This window comes from Rattus norvegicus, chromosome 20 (genome assembly GCF_021556685.1).
Source record: "Rattus norvegicus strain SHRSP/BbbUtx chromosome 20, alternate assembly SHRSP_T2T, whole genome shotgun sequence".
Lineage (NCBI taxonomy): Eukaryota > Metazoa > Chordata > Mammalia > Rodentia > Muridae > Rattus > Rattus norvegicus.
In genome coordinates, this window is record NC_141553.1 from 3,359,303 (window position 1) to 3,385,119 (window position 25,817).

A 25,817-nucleotide genomic window follows, 5' to 3' on the forward strand; every position below is an offset into this window, starting at 1 on the left:
ACGCATATAGGCAAAACACTGTACCCATAAAATAATTTAAAAACTATTTGGGGGCTGGAGAGATGGCTCAGCGGTTAAGAGTTCCGACTGCTCTTCCAGAGGTCCTGAGTTCAATTCCCAGCAACCACATGGTGGCTCACAACCATCTGTAATGAGGTCTGGTGTGTCTGAAGACAGCTTACAGTGTACTCGTATACATTAAATAAATAAACAAATCTTAAAAAATAAAATAAAAACTATTTGCAGTCAGGCAGCAGTGGCATATGCCTTTAATTCCAGCACTGGGGAGGCAGTGACAGGGTCTCTATGAGTTTGAGGCCAGCCTGTCTGTCTACAGAGCGAGTTCTAAGACAGCCAAGGCTACACAGAGAAACTCTGTCTCAAAAATTTTCTGGGTTTGGTGGCACACACCTAATCCCGGCACTTGGGCGGCAGAGGCAGTAGGATCTCTGTGAGTTTGAGTCTAGCATGGTCTACAAAGACAGTTCACTACATAGTAAAACCCTATCTCAAAAAAAAAAAAAGAAAAAAAAAAAGAAAAGAAAGGTTTTTTTTTTTTTAAGATAATGTACTTGATCGATTGATTTCCTTTCTGACAAAAGTAACATGAACGAATATTATGAAGAAAGCCGGAGCTCGCTCGCTATGATGTGCACCCCCTTCAGTCCCAGTGTCGCCAAGAAAGAGGCTGACTTCCGGGGCTGCATACAGAATCGGTCTCAAAAGAGCCCCGCCTCCTCCACCTGTGCCAGACCAGCCTGAGGTTGCCTATCACTTCATAAATGCCAAAACCGGGCTCTCTGGCCCTTGACTGATGGCTTCAAGTGACCCCAGGTTCCTCTTCCTCTTGCCATTCTTCTGCTTGGAAGCTGACAGCTTGGCGGCTCCAGGTCTGCAGTGACCACAGGGTTCTTCTGGTGGTTTCTTCGGGGCTCCTCCTGGCTCACACTGCAAATATGTCCCGGCCAACCCCCCACCCCCTTCACTGGCCTTCTTTCTCTTGAGGCTTCCGTCCTCTCTCCTCCTGCACATCTCCTCCTGCACACAGAGGACCTTTCCTGAACTTGCTTCCTCGTACTTTCCAACCCGGGCAGATCGATCATCCCACTTCCTGTCCTGTAATGAGTCAGTATCAAGGAGCAGTGCCTGTGGAAACTGGAGGCACCTGGGTACGATTTATTAAAAGAACCGGCTAGATAGACATCTCTCATCCAATACTAGTAGTGTGGATTCCTGGGGAAACTTCTAAGCCAGGGACTGGAAAGATGGCTCAGTATCTTTTTTTTTTTTCTTTTTTTTTTCCGGAGCTGAGGACTGAACCCAGGGCCTTGCGCTTGCTAGGCAAGCTCTCTACCACTGAGCTAAATCCCCAACCCCAGGCTCAGTATCTTATAACCAGCATTTTGCTGAGGACTCAGGTTCGATTCTCAGCACCCACGTGGTAGCTCAGAGCCGTCATCTGTAACTTCAGTTCCAGGGGTCTGTTGCCTTCTTCTGACCTCCCTGGACACCGAGTACACACAAGGGACACACACATACAAGCAAGCAAAACCAAACCAAACAAACAACACACACACACATACACACACACACACACACAGAACCTTCACATACATAAAAATTAATAGATCTTAAAAAAATGTACAAAATAAAACAAAGTGGGTTTTTTTGTTTGTTTGTTTTGTTTTTTTTGAGATAGGGTTTCTCTGTATGGCTCTGGCCTGGTCCTGGAACTCATTCTGTAGACCAGGCTAGCCTACAAACTCACTCTGTAGACCTAGCTAGCCTACAAACTCACAGAGATCCACCTGCCTTGGCCTCCTGAGCGCAGGTATTAAAGGTATAAGTCACTCTATCACTGCCCGGCTAAGAATCAAAAGCTTTTCGGAACTCCTTTTGCTTATCTGTAGCTCCAGAAATCAAACCTTCTAGGAGAACATACCTCATTCAACAGCTCCTTACTAAATGTTACAAAGTATCTTAGAGGAGGTTCTCCTTCCTATTCCTCTCTACTCCTGCCTCTCCTGCGCTTGCAGAGCTCCAGTTTCTGGCTTCCTGTTCTCTGGAGAGCACTCCACTGGGGCATCTCTTTCTCAATCAAGGCTGTCTGTTTCCAAAGTAATTCCCTCCCACTCCGGGAGGGGATCCCAGGCTACGATACAGTCTGCAGTCCCAGCATCTACATTTTTTTTTTTTTTTTTTGAGCTGGGGACCGAACCCAGGGCCTTGCGCTTGCTAGGCAAGAGCTCTACCACTGAGCTAAATCCCCAACCCCTACATTTTTTTAAAGAAGTTTTTTTTTTTGGGGGGGGGGCTGGAGAGATGGTGCAGCCTTTGTAGCTCAGCCTTTGCTCAAAGCTTGTCACGTGGACAGTTTCGTCCGTCTTTGACTGTCACTGCCTGCTTGCCTTGCTTACAAGGCCCTGCCTCAATTGCCCCACTCTCTTGCTGATTTCCTGGCATTTGTCAAGAACTGATGGTTGCAGAGAGGTCCTATAGGTCTGTCCTAATCTCTGGGCATCCCAGCATCTGGCCTCAGAGGGACTCAAAAATACTGTTGAATAGCCAGGCAGGGTGGCTCATACCTAGAATTCTAGTGTTTGGGTGCTTGAGGCAGGAGGATTTAGAGTTTGAGGCCATGGCTACATAGGAAAACCTAGCCTGGGGTACATAGGGAGAATCTACAAGGACAGAGTTAACAAATGAATTGGGGAAGAACTGGAGTTAAGAATGCCCAAGAACAGGGGCTGGAGAGATGGCTCAGCGGTTAAGAGCACTGACTGCTCTTCCAGAGGTCCTGAGTTCAATTCCCAGCACCACATGGTAGCTCACAACCATCTGTAATGGGATCTGATGCCCTCTTCTGGTGTGTCTGAAGTACAGCTAGAGTGTACTCATATACCTAAAATAAATAAATAATTATTTTTAAAAAAGCTTTTTTTAAAAAGATTTATTTTATTTATATGAATACACTGTAGCTGTCTTCAGACACACCAGAACAGGGCATGGGATCCCATTACAGACGGTTGTGAGCCACCATGTAGTTGCTGGGATTTGAACTCAGAACTTCTGGAAGAGCGGGTCTGTGCTCTTAACCGCTGAGCCATCTCTCCAGCCACCAAGCATCTACATTTTATGGATCTACTCAACAGTTTTTCAAGAGGAGACAGCCCCCAAGATCAGGACTTGTTTATCTTCTTGCCCCTTAGATCATGTAGGAAGCAGATATTAGAAAGTCAATTTCAGGGGTTGGGGATTTAGCTCAGTGGTAGAGCGCTTGCCTAGCAAGCGCAAGGCCCTGGGTTCGGTCCCCAGCTCTGAAAAAAAAAAAAAAAGATTGCTCACACCAGTGACCCCATCACTTCAGAGCTGAGGCAGGAGGATTGCCAGTTCTAGATCATTGTGGCAACATACCCAGACCCTACTTAAAACACAAACCATCATGCCAGGTGTGGTGGAATTCACTGTAGCTGTAGCATTCAGAAGGCAGAGGCAGGCGGGTTGTAGCAAAGTCTAGACCAGCCTGTTCTGCATAGTGGGCTCCAGATCAGCCAGGACCTCACAGTAAGACCCCCCTCTCAAACACACAAAACACCACACACAAAACAAAATAAGAGGAGGTGATTGGGCAATCAATCTGCCTCTGAGAGGCAACCAGCTTCTGGGGGACCCTGTCTTCCTGGTCTCGAGGAGGGTCCACGGGGCTGTATAAAGGTTGCAGAATAGGGAAAGGTATTGTTCCCCAGAAGGGCAAGGTTTCAATACAATGAGCACATCTGAGCCGGTAAGTCATTAGCGCCTTGTGAATGGGGACCAATGGTAGCACCCACCGGCACCCACCCAGCCTGTCTTGTGAAGCTGGGTCTGGTACAGCCTGGCTTGGGGACTCAGCAGAACTGAAATACGTAGAGAGAGACAATGGACACTACACATGTGGTGTCCAGCAGCCCCTGCTTAACTTCTGCCAAGAGCTGGGTCAGACTGAATGCCAAGCACCTATTTCTCCTGTACCTGGGCCTTTGGGACCCCACCAGCAAAGCAGAGTTTCCCCTCCTCGGGGGCGGGGGAGAAGCCGGAGGGAGTGGGGACCAAGGGCATGGTGAGCCCCCCCAAAGCCCAACATGGGTCTCTCAAGTTAAGCTGAAGCTCACCATTTTGGGGGCTAGGCTCCCAAGATCCGCCTGCCTCCACCCTCAGTGTTGGGGTGACAGGCAGATACAGCCGTGGCCGACGTTCATGTGGTTGCTGGGGAATCAAATTGGACTCCTCTCGTCCTTCCTCCTTGTTATCTGCTTGTCAGAGAGGACTAGAGCTGCCATAACTAAGGCGGCTCTTCCCACGGTTAATTAACCTAATCTAGATAATCTCACACAGGTAAGCCTAGGCTAATCAACATAACCCTTAGCTGGCAGGCTCGGAAGCTCTTTTCCCAGGTGATACTAGATCCTGTCACGCCGCCATCTTCCTTTTTTATAACTTGAAATGTAGATCAGGCTGTACTCAGATTCACATAGATCTGCCTGTCTCTGCTTCCCAGAGTGCGGACTCTAAAGACGGATGTGTACAAGGTTGCCTGGAGACAATCACGGTCAACCACCACAGTTAGTAACAAGTCAGCCTGAGGTTCATGAGTCTCAAAGATATAGAGATCACTCAGTGGTCAAGAGCACTTTCTGGGACCAGAGCTCTTAACGGCCCACAGTGGCTCACACCAACCTCTAACTTCAAATCCAGGGTATTGGGTGCCTCTGGTTTCAGGGGGACACCTGCATTGAAGTGTACATCCTCATATGGAGACACACACCTACAGATAACTTAAAAATAAATTTTTTAAAAAAATTTATCTATTTATTTTATGTGAATACACTGTACCTGTGTTCAGACACATCAGAAGAGGGCCTCAGATCCCATTACGGATGGTGGTGAGCCACCGTGTGGTTGCTGGGAATTGAATTCGGGACCTCTGGAAGCGCAGTCAGTGCTCTTAACCACTGAGCCATCTCTCCAGTCCTAAAAAATAAATCTTAAGAAAGAAGAAGGTATTTTGAGAAAGAAAGGATAGGTATCTTGTTTGGTTGCTGGCTCAGGCTCAGAGAGCGTTTTTTATGGATGGTGTGAGGCCACAGGTTCTTTTATTACCTCCTTGCTTCCACAAGGGTCTTCTCCCCTGCATATCTGTCAGCCGTAGGCGTTAGGCCGGCCATCTGAGCTCATAAATAAACCTTTGAGACAGAGGGAAGCACTTTATCTCCGGGTTAGGCAGGTGACCAGTTCCACTGTTGCTTCAGTAGCCACACCCTGGATGATGGTGGACGTAGCCCTGCGAACAAGGTGAACATCACCAATGCAGCAGCCAGGAGCTGAGAGTTTGGCCTGGAGGAAGCCTTGAGGGGGTTGTGGGCAACAACTCAGCCTCCAGGAGTTTTCCATCCCCCCCCCCCCAAAGATCTTGTCCATCCCTCAAAACAATGGAAAAAAATAGGTCAGAGAAATCAGCCTCCCTCTGCCTCTAAAATATTGGGAATTTAAAATCATTCTTAAAAACCCGTTTATTGGGCTGGAGAGATGGCTCAGAGGTTAAGAGCACTGACTACTCTTCCAGAGGTCCTGAGTTCAATTCCCAGCAACCACATGGTGGCTCACAACCATCTGTAATGAGATCTGATGCCCTCTTCTGGTCATGCAGAAAGCTGCATGATGTATATATAATAAATAAATAAATATTTTAAAAAATTTTAAAAAAACCTATTTACTTTGTGGAATGTGTGTGGGCCTGAGTGTGTGTGTGTGTGTGTGTGTGTGTGTGTGTGTGTATGCATGCATGCATGTATGTATGTATTCATGTATGTATTAGTACCACATGCATAAAGATGCCTGAAGAGGGTGCTTGATCCCCTGGAACAGAACTTACTGCCCGTTGTGAGTTTCCCACATGAGTGCTGGGAACTGAACTTAGGTCCCCTGCAGAACAGCAAGTGCTATTAACCTTGACGCTATCTCTCCAGCCCCTCCAACCCTCTAGGGCTTTGGATGTAGTTCTAAGAGCAAGATGGAACATTCTAGGGGTCTGTAGGGTCCAGGGTTCAAGCCCCTGCACCTGAAAGACCCCAGCTTAGCAGCAGTAACGCCATTTTGCAAGGCTGTACTTAAGATGACTGGTTCAGGGAAAGGTTAGAACACTGAGTACACAGCAGCTGCCAAGCAGGATGTGTTTGGTTGAAGGCCTGGCAACAGGACGACTTCGGTTGAGCACCTGACAATGAAAAAAAGCCCCGGGAGAGGTCCCACACCCTGGTGGGGGGCCGAGTCAGTCGTTATGTTCCAAGAAGGTAGCTAAGAAACTTGCCCCCGGGCTGAACCCTTGGGGGGCCGAGTCAGCCGTTATGTTTCAGGAAGGTAGCTAGGAAACTTGCCCCCGGGCTAAACCCTTGCCATATTAGAATCCACCAATTATATCCCTGTAACCATGCATCTGCTTCTGTATGCTTGCTTCTGCTCCCCAAAATCCTATAAAAGCCCATCCTTGGTTCCGTGGGGCGCGCCAGTCCCCCGAGTGACTGAAGCGCCCGCAGGTGCCTGTGCCTGTGTATCCCGACAATAAACCAAATCCTCTTGCTGATTGCATCCTGTGGTGTCTCGGTCTGGTCTTTGGAGTTAGAGGGTCTCCATCCCGAGGGAAAGTTCTCCCTGAGAGCTTTTTACACCAAAAATAGATTTAAAAAAAAAAATCCCACTGAGAAATAAAAGTTACTGATTTTAACATTTATGGGTTTTTGTTTGTTTAACTCTTTAGCAATTGTATCATTTTTAGTGAAGAACAAAAGGGGATCTTGGAAATCAAATCCCTTTGGGAGAGTCGGGCTCAAGATTCCCAGAATCCTCCAGGGATAGTGTAATCCCAGCACCTGGGAGGCAGAGGAAGGCGGATCTCTGAGTATGAGGTCAGCCTGACTTACAGAGTTCCAGGACAGGCAGGGCTGCACAGAGAGACCCTGTCTTGAGAGGAAAACAAACAAACAAACAAAAAACAAAAAACAAAAAACAAATCCCAGAATCCTCTGTATGTCCTTTGAGCACTTGGTGAAGAGCCGGAGAGACGGGAGAGGCTAGGCATGACTTACAAAGATTGTAGCCACAAGGCTGTGTCTTGCTCCAGAGGAAGGAAGGTCAGGGCCCAGTACCAGCTGCAGCTACGGTCTTCTTAGTACCTGGGTTCCACTTCTCATCCAGTTCCTTCCTTAGCTTTCGTGTGCAGGGTCTGGCCCAGTGATGGTCTCCTGGCACTAAGCATTGCACATTTCCGACTTCAGAGTCCCTCAGTGGGTTTACGCAGGTGGCCCCATCACAGCGCCCCCCTCCCCCGCCCCCTTTCTGATGAGTGGGATTGCCTTTAACCTCCTTCCTCCTAGCCTCTAGGCCAAACCAGATCCTTCAAAGAAACACCTCCCCTTCCTTGCGGCCACAGACCTTGATACTGTTGGGGGTGGGGTGGGCTGCCCGGCTCACATCAGCTGCTTGGCTGGTCCTAATCGGGCATCTTTTTTTCTTAGCTGGCTCTGAAGTGAAGCCCAGTAGGGAGAGGAGAAAAAGAAGGAAGGCTTGCTCTGTCTAGCGTCAACCCTCGGAACTTCCTGAAAAAAAAAAAATTTTTTTTTTATCATACATTATCAGAAATGGTGACCCTGGGGTTGGGGATTTAGCTCAGTGGTAGAGCGCTTGCCTAGGAAGGGCAAGGCCCTGGGTTCGGTCCCCAGCTCCGAAAAAAAAAAAAATGAAAAAAAAAAATGGTGACCCAAGGACCATGAATTTGGGGCCAGCCTGGGGAAGTCAGACTTTACTTTTAAAGTAAAATATGTGTGTGTGTGTGTGTGCGCGCGCGCTTCAGAGAAAGGGGGGGGGGGAGAAGAGAGAGAAACTTTTTACCGGTTTGAATTTTCCACTTTTAAAGGCAAAACAGACAAAGCAAACAACGCAAATTTAAAAAAACAACAACAAAAACATGAAACAATTAAACTGGAATTTCACAGGAAGTTAAAAGTTAAAACTGACTATATCAGTTTTTCAGAAGGTTCTAGAACTGCTGAGGGAGTTTGATTTTTAGATTCTTAGATTTTTTTTTTTTTTATTTCTTAACTTTTTGATTCTTACATTTTAAAACCTGTTTCAGGAGATCTTTTTCTGAAGGCTGAAGGAGCTAATTCTCTAAGAACTCCCTTGTCTAGGCCCCAGAGATAAAGAAGAATACCAGAGCCCAGCCCGGCTTTCACCGCGCAGTCACCTCAGGGCACCTGTCTTCCTCTCTCACCTGGGGCCACTTCGTTCTGGCTCTGGCTTCAGGCCAAATTCCTTCTCCTCAAGGTCACAGGCTCTTCCGCAAGCATCTTCGTTGTCCCCGCGTACTTCAGGACACCGGGGTGGGGTGGGGGTGGGTCCGACAACACGGGGGTGGAGTGGGGTGGGGGGAGGACAGGACGGGACAGGATGGACACCGACACGGATGGACAGGACAGAATTGGAGGAAAGTGGTGGAAGCCAGGTGTGGAGGCATGTCTGAAATCCCAACACTCTAGAAACAAGAGTTAGGGGGGACCATTATTGGCCAGCCTGGCGCTCAGTCGGGCTTTAACTTCAAAAGAAAATGTTCTGTCTGTCGTGTGTGTGTGTGTGTGTGTGTGTGTGTGTGTGTGTGTGTGTGTGTGTGTGTGTGTGTTGGTGTGTCAGAGAGAGAGAGGGGGAGGGAGACTTTTTATTTTTACACCTTTGTCCGTTTTTTTTAAAAGCCCCCAGAAGGCAGAGCAAACAGAACAAAAATAGAAAATGAAAAAAAAATTTTTTTTTTCGGAGCTGGGGACCGAACCCAGGGCCTTGGGCTAGCTAGGCAAGCGCTCTACCGCTGAGCTAAATCCCCAACCCTGAAAATGAAAAATTTAAACTGGGATCTGGCTCATGACAGGCCAGGCTTTGGGGCCAATCCCCAGCTCCAAGACATAGGAACACAAAACAAAACACAGACACAGACACACACACACACACACACACACACACACACACACACACATTAAAAACAATGTTTTTGCCTGCTGGGTATACATGTCTGTATTGCAGCATTGGGGGCTGGGAGGCAGGAATGTTTGAGGCCAGCCTGGATTACAAGACACAATTAAAAAAAAAAAAAAATCATTGTTCGGTTTTGAGCCAAGATCTTCCTATGTAGATCTAGCTATCCTGGAATCCACTCTGCAGACCAGGCTAGTCTCGAACTCCCAGAGATCTTCCTGCCTCTGCCTCCCAAGTGCTGAGATTTAAAGGTGTATGTGTGCCACCATGCCCAGCACAATTAAAACATTTAATCATTAAGGAAAGAAACTGTGGGTAGGGTGGGGGTGGGGAATGGATAGTGGCCGCATGAGTCAAGAGCACTGGCTGTTCTTCCTGACGACCCAGATTCAATTACCAGCACCCACTTGGCGACTTACAACTGTCTGTAACTCCAGTTCCAGGGTATCTGACACCCTCACACAGACCTACATGTAAGCAAAACACTGTACCAGATGAAACACAAAACTAAACAAGTCTGAAAGAAAGAAAGAAAAAGAGAAAGGAAGGAAGGAAGGAAGGAAGGAAGGAAGGAAGGAAGGAAGGAAGGAAGGAAGAAAACCAGATTGAGGGCAGCTGTCTGGCAATTCTTAAGTGAAGATGCCTTCTACCATTTTTTAAAAAAGATTAATTCATTTATTATATATGAGTACACTGTAGCTGTCTTCAGACACACCAGAAGAGGGCAACAGATCTCATTACAATCTCAGCACTTGGGAAACTGAGGTAGGAGATCACGTTGGATTTGAAAGGAGCCTTGATCACATAGCAAATCGGGCCAGCCTGGGCTACAGGTAAGATCCTTTCTCAGAACCCCTTCCTCCGCCAAATGAAAGAAAACAAACACACGGGCTGGAGAGAAGGTTAAGAGCACTTGATGCTCTCCTGGATGTCTCGGGTTTGAGTCTCAGCCCCCACAAGCTTCTTCACTCCCGTTCTAGGGATCCCGTTTTCTCTTCTGGCTTCCTAGGGGCACCAGACGCATATGTGAAGGCAAAACATCCATACCTGCAATGTAAGAAAATTTCAAAAAAGCATAATTTTCACGATAAATTCAGTTTAGCATAGAACAATTGGACCAACCTTTAAGGGAGTCTCTCACCTTTAAGGAGTCTGGGTGGCTTCCGCGAGCTCAGCGCGCCCCCTAGCGTCGTCTAGGCTCCAGCACACCATAGTTAGAAAATGCGGGCGGAACTTGGGTAAACCTAGATATCTTTGAAGCCAATGAGCAAATTTTCAGTTACTCTGCCACCTTCTGGTAGCCCTGTAATTTGCTCATACCCGTCAAACTACACTACAACCCCTGAGGGTGAGAGGAGTCCCGGAGCCCCTCTGGTTACATCTTATCCCTGACAGCAGCCTTATCCCTGACAGCAGCAACAGTACTAGGCCAAGCACAAGGCCCCCAGCCCCGTGGTGTTGTCAGCGTCTGGTCATGCTATCTGGTTCTTTTGGGCAACCAAGAACACTGGCAATTTCCTGTGTTGTTGTTGGGGCTTCTCTGCCTGACAGCTCAACAGGGAGAAGATTGAGCCCCGGAACTGGGTACCATTTTAAGAACCTCTGGTTTGGGAAATAGCCTTTTAAAGACAACATCACACTTAGTAACCGTGGTTGTCGTGAGTTTGCTATACAATGCACACCAGGCTGGCCTCGAACTCACAGAGATCTGCTTGCCTCTGCCTGCTGAATGGGTAATTCTTCTATTAAGAGATTTCTGTTCAGAGCCACGGCTCACCGTTCGACTGGGTTTTTGAGTTTTTGAGTTCATGTGCGTTCTGGGTATTAAGCTCTGTCAGGTGTAGAACTAGCAGATTTTCCTCTATTCCATAGTCCCCCCACCCCCCACCCCCCACCCCCCTTTGCTCTGCTTTCCCAGAAGCCTTTAAATTCTGTGAGGTCCCTTTGTTGACTGGTGACTTATTTCGCAGGTGACTAGAATCCTAATTAAGTGCTTTCCCCTGCCTCTGTCTTTTTGTTTGTTTGGTTTTGTCTTTCTGTTTTTGTTTTGAGATGGACTCTATGTATTCCTGACTGTCCTGTACTTCTGACTGTCCTGGAACTCCATATGTAGATCAGGCTGGCCTCACCTCACGGAGATCCCCCTGCCTCTGTCTTTATTTTAAAGTGTTTTCTCTTCTTTTCCATTTATCATGCTCAGAGTTTTGTTTGGTTCGCCTGTTTTTCATTTTTCATGACTGGGTTTCTCTGTGTAGCCCTGGTGGCCCTGGAGATCCACCTGCCTCTGCCTTCTAAGTGCTGGGATCGAAGTGTGTATCACCGCAGGCTGGGTTTGGGGGTTTGACATGTGGGGCTGGTCACATTTGTATGCAGAGTGAGAGAGGAGACCTGGGTTTCATCCATCTGTATGAGAAATCATATTAAGAGCCCCACATTTTCTTTTCTCCAACATCTAGTCTGGCACTTTTGTCAAAAATCAGGTGGCTGAGGAGCGGAAAGGTTGTTTAGATCAGTGACTCTCACCCTTCTGATAAGTACACTGCTGCTGTCTTCAGACGCACCAGAAGAGGGCATCAGATCCCATTACAGATGGTTGTGAACCACCATGTGGTTGCTCGTAATTGAACTCAGGACCTCTGGAAGAGCTGTCAGTGTTCTTAACCACTGAGCCACCTCTCCGGCCCCTCTTTTTTAAAAATATATTTATTTATTAACTTTATGTATTTATTAACTAATCTATATGTATGTACACCACCATGCCAGAAGAGGGCATCAGATCCCAGTACAGATGGTTGTGAGCCACCATGTGCCTCCTGGGATTTGAACTCAGATTTCTGGGAGAGCAGCCAGTGCTCTTAACCACACTCTTTGTATTTTCTTATGAATTGTAACTTTTATTCCCTATATTCATAGAAAACAGTACCGACATTTTGATTGATTACTCTAGATCCGTACATTGCTTTTGGTAGGATGGTCATCTTTTTCTTTTCTTTTCTTCTTAATTTTATTATTTTGTGTATGTGAGTACACTTCAGACACACCAGAAGAGGGCATCGGATCCCATTAGAGATGGTTGTGAGCCACCATGTAGTTGCTGGGATTTGAACTCAGGACCTCTGGAAGAGGAGTTAGTGAGTGCTCTTAACCACTGAGCTATCTCTCCAGCCCTAGGGAAAGAGTTCCTACAATCTTCAAAGCTTTCCTCAAAGGTCACCCTCTGACTGACGCCACACTGAATACCTATTCCAACAGCTCTCTTAGGGCTGAGAGCCCCTTCTGCTCCTGGGGAGAACCAAGTGCAGTTTCCAGCACCACATCCAGGGCATCTGACTTCCTCTTTTGACCTCCAGGACCCCTGCACTCACCTGACTACACCCACAATGGTGCACACATCCACAGGGGTAGACTCAGTGAGAAATCTCCCCCATGGGCTAGGGTTGTTGATCTTTGTTCAGAGGTATGGCCTTGCAGGAGGAAGTACGTTCCTGGGGGAAGCTTGTGAGAGTAAAAATTCCCAGCAGCTTCCATTTTGCTCCCTCTGTTTCCTGTATTCCATTAGGGATGTGAGCTCTCAGCTTCCTGCTCCAGCCACCACGCCTGTGGCTTGCTACAACACTTGCCTGCCATGAGGCACTCTTCTCTGTTGGAGTGTAGCCCCACCCCCACCCCCATCTTCAATGAGTTGCCTTGGTCAGAGGGTTGTACCACAGCAACCTAAAAGTAATTACTACACACAAATAATTTTTTTAAAGATATGTTTATTTATAATAGATAATAAGTACATTGTAGCTATCTTCAGACACACCAGAAGAGGGCATCCAATCCCATCACAGATGGTTGTGAGCCACCTTGTAGTTGCTGGGATTTGAACTCATGGCCTCTGGAAGCCTCTGGAAGAGCAGTCAGTACTCATAACCACTGAGCCATTGCTCCAGCCCTCCACTTGCCTTTTGAAGTGGAAATTTCTGGCATCTTTGGAGACTCAGTTAGGTCATACGATGTCTTTCTGAGGCAGACACGGGCGAGAGAATATTTTGCTGAAGCAGACACGTGATATTTTGAGAGAATAAATGTGACTCTACAGGCGAAGCCCTGGCATTGGTTCCCCTGTGCATTGCCTTGCTGATTGTGGGGTGATGTCATCACGCAGGTGTAGGCGGGTACAAAATAGAACGAGGCCTGTCATTGGACGAGAAGGAAGGATGGGTGGGAGAAAAGTTTGAGGGAAGAGGAGGAGACTGGAATGGGAGGAGAGAAACTGCGGAGAGAACACGGAGGCTGACGTTAAGATTCCACTCTGTGGGGTTGGGGATTTAGCTCAGTGGTAGAGCGCTTGCCTAGCAAGCGCAAGGCCCTGGGTTCGTTCCCCAGCTCCGAAAAAAAGAAAAAAAAAAAAAGATTCCACTCTGTATATTTACAGGTTTTTATGAATGTTCTCAAGGGATGGATGTGTACAGGGCTTTGTATGTTTAGGTGGGCAATTATATCTTATCAATTGGATCAGAGGTCATTGTTGTGTGTCCTTTCATGTACCGATTTAAGTTTAAGAGAACGTGTGGCAGCTAGAGACACTGGACCGCCGCGGAATTGGGATGTGTGTTTCTGGCAAGAGATCTACCAGCTATCTTGGGGCACTGCGGTGCCGGATCTAGCGGGTGTAAAAGACAGCATTTGAGTTTTTATAATTTTACAACAACAGCTGATCTTTGCTTGTTGTGACTTTTTTTTTTTTTTTTTTTTTTTGGTTCTTTTTTTCGGAGCTGGGGACCGAACCCAGGGCCTTGCGCTTCCTAGGCAAGCGCTCTACCACTGAGCTAAATCCCCAACCCCTTGTTGTGACTTTGTAGAGAGAAAATGCACCAAAGAACTTCTTGTGGTATACAGGGGATTCTTGCCTTCCATTGACTTGTGCCAACTGGGCGGAACCTCGTGGTTTCTTCTGGATTGAGGTGCTACTGCTGCTCCCAGTGTGGTATTTGTTGAGTGCACTGGACTGTGGCTGCTGATTCCTGTTTAGTAGTTTGCTAGTGGACCTGACTGCTCATATCCTGACAACAAAGATTGGAATCACCCCAAGGAACTATTTCTAAACAAATCCATGTCCCACGTCACCCTATTAGCCTTTCTTTCCCACTACCTCTGGTGGGTTGTGAGATAGATGGGAGGTTGAAGTATTAAAGAAACTATATTAAAGAAGTTTTTTAAAAATCCAAGCCTATAGACCCTGAAGTCAGAGACCTGGCTATAAACACACACACACACACACACACACACACACACACACACACACACAATCTTTTTTTAAAAATTTATTTATTTATTTTTATACGAGTACACTATAGCCATTCACAGACACACCAGAAGAGGGCGTTGGATCTCATTACAGATGGTTGTGAGCCACTATGTGGTTGCTGGGAATTGAACTCAGGACCTCTGGAAGAGCAGCCAGTGCTCTTAACCTCTGAGCCATCTCTCCAGCCCGCACACACAAAATCTTAAACAATCTTAAATAATAATAACTCAAAGAGTGGTGGATGTGCAACTTTTAATCCCAGCAGAGGCAGAGGCAGCATGATCTATGTTTGAGGCCAACCTGGTCTACATAGTAAGTTCCAGGACCGCCAGGGCTACTACATATGGAAACCCTGTCTTGGAAAACCAAAAATTAAAAACCAATAGCTCTCTGCCCTGCTCCTTTCACCTGCACTCTGGTCGCCTTGCCTTTTGCCCTCCAGCTCCGGACACAACCTGTTCTTTGTTATTCCCTTACATTGTATCACATGCATCTTTCCACTACAGTGCTTGCTCCAGGAAACCAGCAACACCGTATTCTTTGTACTGTATCTTAGAAACAGGACTTAGATCTCAAATCTGGAACAGACACTGTGGGCTGATGACAATGGACACAGCTGTGTCACCTGATTGAGGAGTGCATTTCCTCCAGGCCAGACAGAGACAGCTACAGCAGACCCAGGAGAGCATCCATCCATGGTCAGCTCGGTGAACTCTGGGCAACCTGGTTACTCACGGGAGCCTGTGTGAGTCGGGAGATAATCACTGAACAGCCCTGCCCAGTGTGAGTATCCACTCACAACAGGTACATCACTGTAAGCCTCTGCATGGCCCCCAGCAGCTCCACTCAAGAGTCTCCCCTCACCCCAGCCACCCAGGAAGTGCTACTGGTTCAACCCTGACAGGAACCTGCTACATTGTGTAAGCTCAGTGAATCTGTAACTTCTTGTGTTTCCTGGGCTCATCAGCCTCCTCCCGGCTACAGCAGGGAATGATTCAGTCCAGAGGAGAAACTCATGCAGTCACCTCCAGCTTCTGCAGAGGCTCCGATTATTAATGCAACCTCCAGCCAAAGGCTGTGAATGCAGCTCCCTGTCCCCTCACACTGAGGTCAGCATCACCTGAGCTTTCCCCTCAGCAGAGCCCTCCCTTCCTCCCCACCTGCCTTTCTGTCTTTGACTCATGACCTATTATCCATTAATACAACATTTATTGTGTATGAGTGTTTGTCTGCTGGGTCTGGCGAAGTCGTCATCCTTCACAAGATGAAGATGGCTGCATCATGATAGAGATTATCATCAAGTTGGTATTCACACATCTCAGTTAAGGCTCCTGGAACTCTTGACTGGAAATCACAAAGCTAGAAGAGAATCCTTCAAGGGTCAGAATCCGGAACAAAGGAATTTCCTTCTCACAAATTCCCATAATATAGTTTTGAAAAGATTTATTAATCTTGTCTACAAACCTTTTTTTTTTTTCTGTATTTATTTGTACCATGCATGAGCCTGATCTCCACAGGGCACTGGATGCTCTTGGGCAGGAATTATGGATGGCTGTGAGCAACCATCTGTGTTCTGGGATCAAGACATCATCTGCATTAGCACCAAGTGCTCTCAACCCCTGGGCTATTTCCAATTCCTGGACCAGTTTCTAAAATAAACATAAATCTAAAGTAGACTCATCCCATCAATCCTGAAGCTTCTCTAGAGGCAGCACCAGGATCCCCAGAGGTAGGGAAGGAAAGGGGCATGGGCACAGCACAGATTCAACAGGGCCAGATCTGAGATGAGAGCCTGTGGATCCTTCCTCTGTGTGGATCCTGCAATCCGGGGTTAGGTGGGGAAAGATGGGAAACATGGGGAGAACCTCCACGGAGGGCCCTGGAAGGAGGCAGGAGCTCAGGAGAGCTTAGTTCATCGGTGTAGCTCATAGTATCCCAAGAGCACAGCCCTTGTAGAGTCTGCTGGGACAAGAGTGGAAAAACACTTCCCACTCCTGTCACACTTGGGCATCCATGGGGAGAGCAAGACAGGAAGCACCCACAGGAAAAGAACAGGCCCAGTCCTCCATACAAACAAAAACACAGGAAATAAACACAGAAGACAAAGAGCCGAAGTCAGGACAGCAGCCTGGGCTGCTCATCATCCTGGGGACAGGACAAGGATCTGGCCGTCCTGTGACCCTGTGATCACAGACGTGTGCTTCATAATGATGAAAAGAATAGAGCCCGGAGGTGACACAGCCAAGGAGTGACCCCCAAAGATGACAACACACTGAGCTCCACCTGGGCACAGCCCTGTCCACACTCACCTCCCATAGCCCCACCCTGTCCACCAGACACACACAGCTTAGTGACACAGATTCTGGGAGCTTCTCCACCTGCCATTTATTTAAAACAAAAGAAAACAAAACAAAACCAAAAAACAACCTCTAAGTATTCTCAATCCAGTAATTTAAAAAGCCATCCACACTTGTGTCAAGGATGTGAACAGTCAAGTTCACACTCAGATTCTTTTTTTTTTTTTAAAGATTTATTTACTTATTATATATAAGTACACTGTAGCTTTCTTCAGATACACCAGAAGAGGGCATTGGATCTCTTTATAGATGGTTGTGAGCCACCATGCGGTTGCTGGGAATTGAACTCATGACCTCTAGAAGAGCAGTCGGGTGCTCTTAACCACTGAGCCATCTCTCCAGCCCCACACTTAGATTCTTATTCTCAGTGTAGAAGTGAGGAGTTGCAGCTAGAAGCAGCACTGAGTGATAGGGTGCAGATGTCCCCAGCCCTCAACCCCAGGCTAGACCAGCGAGGTTGGCTGTGGAAGGGAACACAGGCAGTGCAGGGACAGGGTCCAGGTGTGCAGGGCAGACTGGGCTCCACAGTTCTTCACACAGAAGCCATAGAATCACAGGGAACATCAGACACTGGTGTCTAAAGAGAACTGAGGACTCTGGATGTCACAGGAGAGACCTGAACACATCGTCTGTCACTCAGTCCACTCCAGGCAGCTGTCTTCATGCTAGAAAACAAGAGTCACAAACCACCACTGTGAAGACAACAGCCCAACAACCCTCCACTCACAGAGGATTCTGGGAGTCCCTGAAACCCAATCATGTCCACATTGCCCCTCCCCAGTCAGACCCCATAGTCACCTTTACAATCTGGGAGAGACACATCAGAGCTCTCAGAGCTGTCCCTGCCTAGGGTAAAAGAAAACATGTATATGTATATATCTATAGGCATATGTGTTTTGGTATATGTACATAAACGTATGTATGGATTCACATCATGGTACAACTGAGGCCCCCAGAAGATTTCTCTGGAGGAACTACTATGGATTCCCTGAGCTCCCAACATCTCTAGCTTCACCCCAATACCCTCAGGGACACTCCTGCTCCCCACACTTACTTGGAGCAGGGGTGTAGACTCCTACTTTTCCACCTGTGAGAAGAAAAGCTGTGAGAGTTCAAGGAAGGTCTTGACAGGAGGAAGTTTCCAGAACTGACAGGGGACCCAGTTGGAGACAGCAGCAATGAGGGGTGTGGTCATGTTTCCCATTCATGAGCAGAGCACTCTTCTAAAGGAAGCTGAGGGGAAACAGACCCTGCCCTTTCCTACCTGTGTTTCTCCTCTTCCTCACAACAGTCACCAGAGCTGCAATGATCACAGCTCCAATGATGGCCACAGCTCCAAGGATGACATAAATGACATTGGTTTCCATGTTGGAGTCGGTCGATGGAGAAGGCTCTGGGAAGGACAGGTATAGGAAATGAAGGTGGGGGTCATGACCCCAGCTCTCAGCCCTGACCAGCTCAGGGTCTGCAGAAGGCTCCATCTTTTCCTGACCCCAGATCTGCACCCACACACTCCTTACCCCATCTCTGGGTAAGCGGCTCAGGCAGCCCCTCATGCTCCACAAGGCATGTGTAATTCTGTTCCTTCCCAAGAGGCACCACCACAGATGCCCACTTCTGGAAGGTTCCATCCCCTGCAGGCCTGGTCTCCACAAGCTCCATGTCCTGGGTCAGGTCCTCCCCATTCAACTGCCAGGTCAGGGAGATGCCAGCAGGGTAGAAGCCCAGGGCCCAGCACCTCAGGGTGACATCACCTTCAGGTCTGGGGTGAAGGGTCACATGTGCCTTTGGGGGATCTGTGTGGAAGATTTAAGAAATCACACAGTTAAGCACACAAACTGAAATCTACACAAGACACAGTTAAATCAATGATGACACTGAACTGTGTGTCTGACACTTCAACTGTCATCCACTAGTGACCTGCAGGGAGAGCTGGTCCCCTCAGCACAGAACTGCACACTTTCCTGAGAGACTCAGAAGCTAAGAGGGAATCCACATGAGCCAGTGGATCAACATGGCCGTCCTTATGTGATGTTCTATAGCATGAGATGAGTAGTCATAGAACAGAAGTGGGAATGGAAAATAATTGATTTAATATGTGTTTGCAGACAAACGCAAAATAATGCCTTCCAAAAAAAATGGAAAGGAAAAATAAATATGAAAAAGAGAGAAGGAAAGAAAAAAAAAAAAAGAAACCCCGCAATTTATATTCCTCCAGGGTACCCCACAAGGGCTCATGGGACCATTCTCCACTGTAGGAATAGAGAGAAATGGGGTGTGCAAGAGATGCAAAACCCACATCAGGGAGGGATCTGTGAGAATGTATTCTATGGAAAGTTCTAGAAACTGGGGGAACCAGCCTAGTGCAGTGGAGTCCATGTCTCCTCTGAGGTAAAGGAGACTCCTGGTCTTGAGGTGTAAGGACTGACACACTCAGCAGGACAGGAGTCAGTGTCCTCAGAGAGTGGGTGGGGGCAGAGAACCTGGCCTGGGAGAGGCCATGGCTGACAGCAGGGAGCCCCTGCTGTTAAGTGGGGGAAATTCTCTCCTTCCCTCCTGAGAGGGACTCACAACTCTCCAGGGAGAAGGTTGGGCCCAGGGAGAGGCAGTGCAGTCACTGTGATGAGGGATCAGGAGACCCAGGGACACTGTCCCCCTTCTGAGACAGGGGCATCACCCAGCTGAGGGTTCCTTCTTCCACAGGACTGAGCCCCAGTCCCAGGGCAGAGGAGAAGAGGCCCGCGGCCCCCGCACCTGAGCGCAGCAGCGCCTCCTTCCCGAGCTCCAGGTATCTGAGGAGCGACTCCAAGCACGTGCCCTCCAGGTAGGCCTTGTGTCTCTCTGCAACACCAGCCCGATCCCACTTGTTCCGGGTGATCCGTGCCGCCGTGTCCGCCGCCGTCCACGTTTTCAGGTCTTCGTTCAGGACGATGTAATCGCGGCCGTCGTAGGCGGACTGCTCATATCCGCGGAGGAGGCTCCCGTCCGACCCCAGGTCACAGCCAGACATCCACTGGAAGGTGTGAGAGCCTGCGGGACCCCGCGGTCAGACACGGCCCCGCCCACCCGCGGATTCCTCCAAATTGAAAGGGAAACCGGCCCGGGTCGGTTCTGCTCCCGAACCTCCGACTTGGGACCCGGAAGTCCCCGGCCCTGTGGGGATGCGGAGGGGTCGTGACCTCCAACCCGGGGTCACTCACCGCCCTCGCTCTGGTTGTAGTAGCGGAGCGCGGTCCTCAGGTTCTCTCGGAAAGTCTGCTCGTTTCCCTTGGCGATCCGTGTCTCCCGCTCCCAATACTCCCGCCCCTCCCGCTCCATCCACCTCGCCCGCGGCTCCATCCCCGGATTCTTCGCGTCGCTGTCGTAGCGCACGAACTCCGTGTCGTCCACGTAGCCGACTTCCATGAATCGGGGCTTCCCGAGGCCGGGCCCGGACATGGCGGTGACGAAATACCGCAGCGAGTGTGAGCCTGGGGGCGGCGCGCGGTGAGACTCAGACCTCCTCCCGGGACCCCGGGCGGGTGCGCGGGTCGGGCGGGGAGCAGGGCGCGGGGCTCGGGACGCGGGTGGAGAAGGGGCGGGGGTCTGGTGTGCGACCCGGGGACCCGGCTTCCCGGGTGCCGCCCGCGCCCCTCCCCGCATAGGCGGTTTCCCTCCCGACCCCACACTCACCCGCGCGAGTCTGCGTCGGGGCCAGGGCGGCTGCCAGCAGCAGGAGCAGCGTGCGCGGTGCCATCGCCCCCATCTGAGATCCCGGACGCGGCTGAGTCCCGCGGGCTGCGTGGAGTTTACGGACTAGTGTCTGGGGCGACGCTGATTGGGTCACAGGGTTCACGGCACCAAATAGGAGTGAGAATTGCCAGCGCGTCATCAGTATCCGGGCAGAAGGACCTGACACAGGTTAGAAGCAGAAGTGAAACTGGGGAGATGGGGAATCTCCAGCACCGCCCCTGACCTCAGCGCCTGGCGAATACAACTTTGCCTGAACCTTGTGCTGTGGGGCAGAGCGCTGTTTGTCATGGTGTCTCCAAGTCACGGTGACCCAGAAGCTGTGTGGACACCAGGAGACGCCTGCAGGCCTTTCTGTGTGCTCTCCTCCACCCTCCTCTTCCTTCTTCTCTTCAGAAGTCAGACCCTGGAGTCTTCTAGAAGAAAAGTGACTTCCGGGAATACAATCACAACACAAGCCTTGTGGATGCAGCGGAGAGACGCTTCTCCTTTAAGAGGAGGCTCTGGCCTGCAAGCCCCACCCGGACCCCACAGAGACCAGGCTCTGTTCACCTGCATGGTTGGCTCACACTGCCAAGCCTGAGTGCAGGACTCTGATCTGTAAAGAGGAGACTTTGCCTCTTCCCTCAGGATTTGTCTTCTGAAACTCGGGTTTAGACCCAGACTCCTTGCGTTTATTCCCAGAAGATGCATCTGTGGCTCCAGGTGGGTGCGTTTTACAAGGATCTTCATTCCGAGTCCTGAGATTTTTCATGTGGCCCCGGGTAGTTGTCTCAGCACAGGAAACCCCGTTGTCCACAGGGAACAGACCCCTGTGGAGACCACAGACAGCACAGCACCCTGTGCTACACTGCACTTCCCTGTGTCCACACTTCCCCTGTGCAGCTGCTTTAGTGACTAAATCACGGTAGGAGGGGACCTGTAATTAACTATACCACAGAATAATGAGAGAGTGTGGGAGAAGTTATCAATCTGTGACCTCTCACTCCCTCTCTGACCTTCACTCACACTTAGGAGCTGAAGGGGTGAGGGACATGAATGTGTGGAACACTGGATCTAATAACTGAGTTGGGGCCCCAGAGTTCCTCAGGCCTGAGCAGTGTGGACATTGGAGGGAAGATGATTCTCAGGCCAGAGAGCACACGTTGGTGATGTGAGGTTTCATCCCTGGTCAGTAGTGTGGGGAAAGATTAAATTTACATGTTTCTTCATTCTGTGGATCTCTCCAAATCACAGCCACAGAACTGAAGTGGAAAGAAGAGGAGAGATGGGTGGGGGCTCCTGAAGAGAGTCACCCATCACACAGAGCAACAAATGTGGTGACCACTGGTGTGAACTCCAGTCACCTCCCCATGCAGGTCTCCACAGCAGTCCAGCAGCCTCTCCAGGATTCAGCATCTCCTGTTTCAGTGAACCACTCTTATTAGGTGCTGTGAGTGTTTTCCGTGGGAACTTGAAGCTCTTAGGTTCCATCCTGACTGACCTAAGGATGCAGTTGGGGTAGGCAGCCCCACAGAAAGGATCTGTCTCTGTTACTTTTCTTCTCACTTATTCTGTTTTTTGAGACAAGGCCTGTCTGCACTGCTCTGGCTGTCCTGGAACTTACTATGTAGACCAAGCTGACCTTGACCTCTCAGAGATACATGGCCTTTGCATCCTGAGGGCTGGGTGTCTTAGTTTTCCTTTCATTGTTGTGAAGAAACACCATGACCAAGGCAGCACTTCTAAAAAGAAACATTCAATAGTGGCTGGGTAACAGTTTCAAAGGTTTAGTCCATTATAACAGGAAGCATGGCAGCTGCAGGCAGACATGGTGCTGAAGGAGCTGAGACTTCTACATCTTGATCCAAAGGCAGCCAGGAAGAGGCTCTCATTCCACACTGGGCAGAGCATGAGCACAGAGACCTCAAAGCCCTTCCTCTCAGTGACACACTTCCTCCAGCAAGGCCACGCCTACTCCCACAAGGCCACACCTCCTAATAGTGCCACTCTTTGTGGGTCCAGCATCCAAACACATGAGCCTATGGGGGCCACGTATTCAATCAACCACAAGAGGATTGAAGGCCTGTGTCAGCACACTACCTCTAGTTAGTGTTTATTACTGTGATAAGACACTATGACCAAGGTATCTTATAAAAGAATATGTTTAATCTGTTATGTAGTTTCAGAGGATTTGAGTCCATGATGGCAGAGGAGAGGTGTGGGGGGGAACAGCTGAGAGCTCCCGACTTGATTTGCAAGCAAGGGACTGATACGCTGGGAATCATTTCTCAAAAATTTTATTCTATGTAGCAGTCTTAAGACACACCAGAAGAGGGCACCAGATCTCATTACAAATGGATGTGAGCCACCATGTGGTTGCTGGGATTTGAACTTTGAAGCTCTAGAAGAGCAGCCAGTATTATTAGCCACTGAGCCATCTCTCCAGCCCAGTGAAATCTTTTAAAACCTCAGTGCACACACCAGTGGCACACATCCTCCATCAAAGCCACACCTCCCAATCCTCTCTGAACATGGCCTCAGCTGGATTTGAAGGATTCATTCCCATGAGCCTGTGTGGCTGTTCTCATTCAAACCAGCACAGCGGTCACTGTGAAGTGTAAGAGGCCAGCAGGGTTCTGGAGATGTGTCCAGTGCAGGCTGAGGGAAATGCCCTCACACAGGGCACTCTGCTGAGTTAGGTCTCCCCCTTTGTCTCTGTCTCCTCCTGCTCAGCCCCTCTGTGTCTCTGTCCCTCAGGTCTCACCCCATCCATGCCCAGCTCCCCTCCCTCCTGAGCTCTGCACTGACCCTGTCTCTTCCTTGGCCTCTGGTTTCTCTATGGCATCAGCCAGCAACTGTGAGGCAGCTGTGTGGTTCCTGAGGCAAACATTCCAATGGAGGCTGGGGAGATGGCTCAGCAGCCAGGAGCACTTGTTGCTGGTGCAGAGGATCCAGGATGAGTTCCCTCAGCACACGGTGGCTTCCACCATCTGTGACTTCAGTTCCCAGGGATCAATGGGTGTGCACCTACATATTTATATGCACAGATGAGGATATGTCATGATAATAAAATATAAAAATATGATTTTAATAATCCTGACTGTCTTTCTTCTACACATCGAGAGTGTGAGGCCAGGGGCAGAGGGCACAGTGCTGTTCAGACAACAGTGGACCACCAGCCAATGAAGAGAGCTCTGTATTCGGAAGTCTGAGATAGTTGAAATAGTGTGTATTGTAATGCCAATTTACAGAACAGCATAAAATTAAATATACAAAAGATCTCTCACTATATGGACCTACTGTGCACAGAGGAACACGGCCTCATCCCAAGATGAAAACACAGTGTGGGCTGATCTTTGTAATTGAACAGATGTCAGTTTTGATTCCCCATGAACAAGATAAATTCCACTCAGATGGTTGGATACTAATTTATAACAGACCAGGACATCCAAACACCCAGAATGTTCCTCAGAGAAAGGTGTCCCCTTCCCCCATCTTCCCTCCCACAGCTGACCCTCCAGGTCTCACCTGTTGAAGATGGAGGAGAAGCGTCCCGTTCTTGGCCAATGGCGCCCCCTGGTGGAAGAAACAGAGAGGACGGAGTCTGAGCCCACGGAGCTGAGGGTAAAGGGGACCCAGGCTGGCTGAGCTGCCCCAGGGCTTCCTTGCTGTCTGTGCCTCTCCAGGGTCTTGGGTCTCATGCTGCCCTGCTCTCATCACACTTACATCCAGAAGAACTTTACATGCTTTTCCAGCCGTGGGAAGAAAACGCCCTGTAAGAGGGGAGGCAGGAGGCAGAGCCCTGAGTGCTCAGAGAAGCTGCAAAGCCCCAGAGTAGTTGCAGAACTCTGACCTGGACTGTGATGTTGATTGTTTGACGTCAGCTACATGCAGGGTTAACTAAAACCCCAAAATGGAGGTCAACATCTGTGAGGCCGTTTTGCTTAAGGTGAAGTGGGAAGATCAGTTTCTGATCCTTTCCTTTGAGGGAGGAAGAGACATCTGTAATCCTGATTATTTGATGTATGATAATGTCTTACAGTCTGTATAATGGCTGACAATAAATAGAAAATACAAGAATTCAGTAGATGCTCAGTCCACAAGGCTGGATGGCTCAGCTGCCCTTCAGTATAAGCTACCACCCCAAAGACGTAGGCGCTCAAGTCAGTGAAGAAGTGAACTTCCCAGCAGGGCAGAGCAGCAGGCAAAGAGCAAAGGCTTCCTTCATCCGTGTCCTTATGTAGCATCCACCAGAAGGTGTGGTCCATTTTAGGGTGGGGGTCTCCATCTCAGATACTCTGGATTAAAATGTATCTTCCTACCACAAAATCCATATAGAAGTTGATTTTTCACACTTCAAATTGAGCAAATCCTGTCACAGATGTTCCCTCCATGTTGGGGTTAATTCCAGATGCAGTCCAGTTGGCATGTAAGCCTGGCCACCACACGTCCACCTCTCGTCAGCTTTGTTAGCACAATTGTCATTGTGCACAGTGTAAAGATTACCTTTGTGTCACTCAAATGACGATTTCTGCACATCTGGTTTTAAACTGGGCGTGGCACTGGAATGCTTACTATAAGAATGTGTGCAAACATTGCTCCCCATCTGTTTTCTGCTTTGTCAATAAAGCTGATCAGCCAAGAACTGAGCAATGGAGAGAACAGGGTGGTACTTCCGATTCCATGGAGGAGAGAAAGGAGAGGGGGGAGTTCAGCCATGAGGAGAGGTGGAGAAGCCACCCTGAGAAAACAGCCCAGATGCAGATAGAGCCACATCTACACTACAGTGACAGCATCACGGGAGACTAGGCTGGGAGGAAGCTGGGTGAGCTTAGAGGATTAGAACAGAACAGCAATGCCCAGTGATCATGATTTAAAGAGAATTGAAAAAACTATAGTCTCTCTGTGTCAATTACTGGGAGCAAGCTGGGTCAGAGGAAAAACACCACTTACTTTAATGATATACAACTGGACACACAGTCACATCTCCCTGTGTGATGCGAAACCAATAACCAGGTTATAATAATGCAGGAACATGAGATAACTGTTCTATGTGACGTCACAAAGACATTGTAAATTTAGAAAGAGTGGCAATGTCCCTATGGGGCATTTTTTACTATCCAAATTTAAATATGATAACCATTTAAATTTTCTCAATTGGTGCTACATTGTATGATACACAGAAAACACAAATATCTGTACAAAGACGTTCTGAACCAAACACCACAGAAATGCTCGTGTAACTTATAATCCGCATTTCTGCAACAGGTGCCAAGACTGCCTGGTATTTATAGCCCTAACCTCATGTGTTCTACCCAGCCTCTTTATTTCAAGAAATAAGGACTCTGAGACGTACATGCTTAAGGCCTTGGTCAAACACCTTTGGCTGCTGTCCGGCT

The 25,817-nt window shown here is 48.8% G+C and overlaps 1 protein-coding gene and 2 long non-coding RNA genes across 7 annotated transcripts; 1 reads left to right on the plus strand and 2 right to left on the minus strand.

The window, feature by feature from the left end:
• Positions 1-13,287: 13,287 nt before the first annotated feature.
• On the minus strand, positions 13,288-15,449 carry LOC147998456 (uncharacterized). Its single transcript, XR_015645547.1, has 3 exons — positions 13,885-15,449; positions 13,463-13,766; positions 13,288-13,354 (listed from the first exon to the last, which is right to left on the minus strand). It is a non-coding gene; the product is annotated as an uncharacterized LOC147998456 (long non-coding RNA).
• Positions 15,450-16,710: 1,261 nt separating this feature from the next.
• Positions 16,711-20,516, minus strand: RT1-CE16 (RT1 class I, locus CE16). Of its 4 annotated transcripts, none has more exons than XR_015644972.1 (9): positions 20,380-20,504; positions 19,908-20,177; positions 19,462-19,737; positions 18,228-18,503; positions 17,972-18,100; positions 17,762-17,794; positions 17,506-17,553; positions 17,056-17,372; positions 16,711-16,852 (listed from the first exon to the last, which is right to left on the minus strand). XR_015644972.1 is itself a non-coding variant. In XM_087598077.1 (8 exons), the coding sequence occupies exons 1-8, from the start codon at positions 20,450-20,452 to the stop codon at positions 17,368-17,370; spliced, it is 1,125 nt and encodes a 374-aa protein (XP_087454203.1). In that variant the 5' UTR covers positions 20,453-20,504; the 3' UTR covers positions 16,862-17,367.
• Positions 19,787-23,509, plus strand: LOC108353253 (uncharacterized). 2 transcript variants are annotated; one of them, XR_015645530.1, is made up of 3 exons: positions 19,787-20,607; positions 20,833-21,141; positions 21,673-22,334. It is a non-coding gene; the product is annotated as an uncharacterized LOC108353253 (long non-coding RNA). The 2 variants fall into 2 exon arrangements; XR_015645531.1 differs by adding an exon at positions 23,176-23,509 and having other exon boundaries at positions 20,591-21,141; positions 21,673-21,863.
• Positions 23,510-25,817: the final 2,308 nt, after the last annotated feature.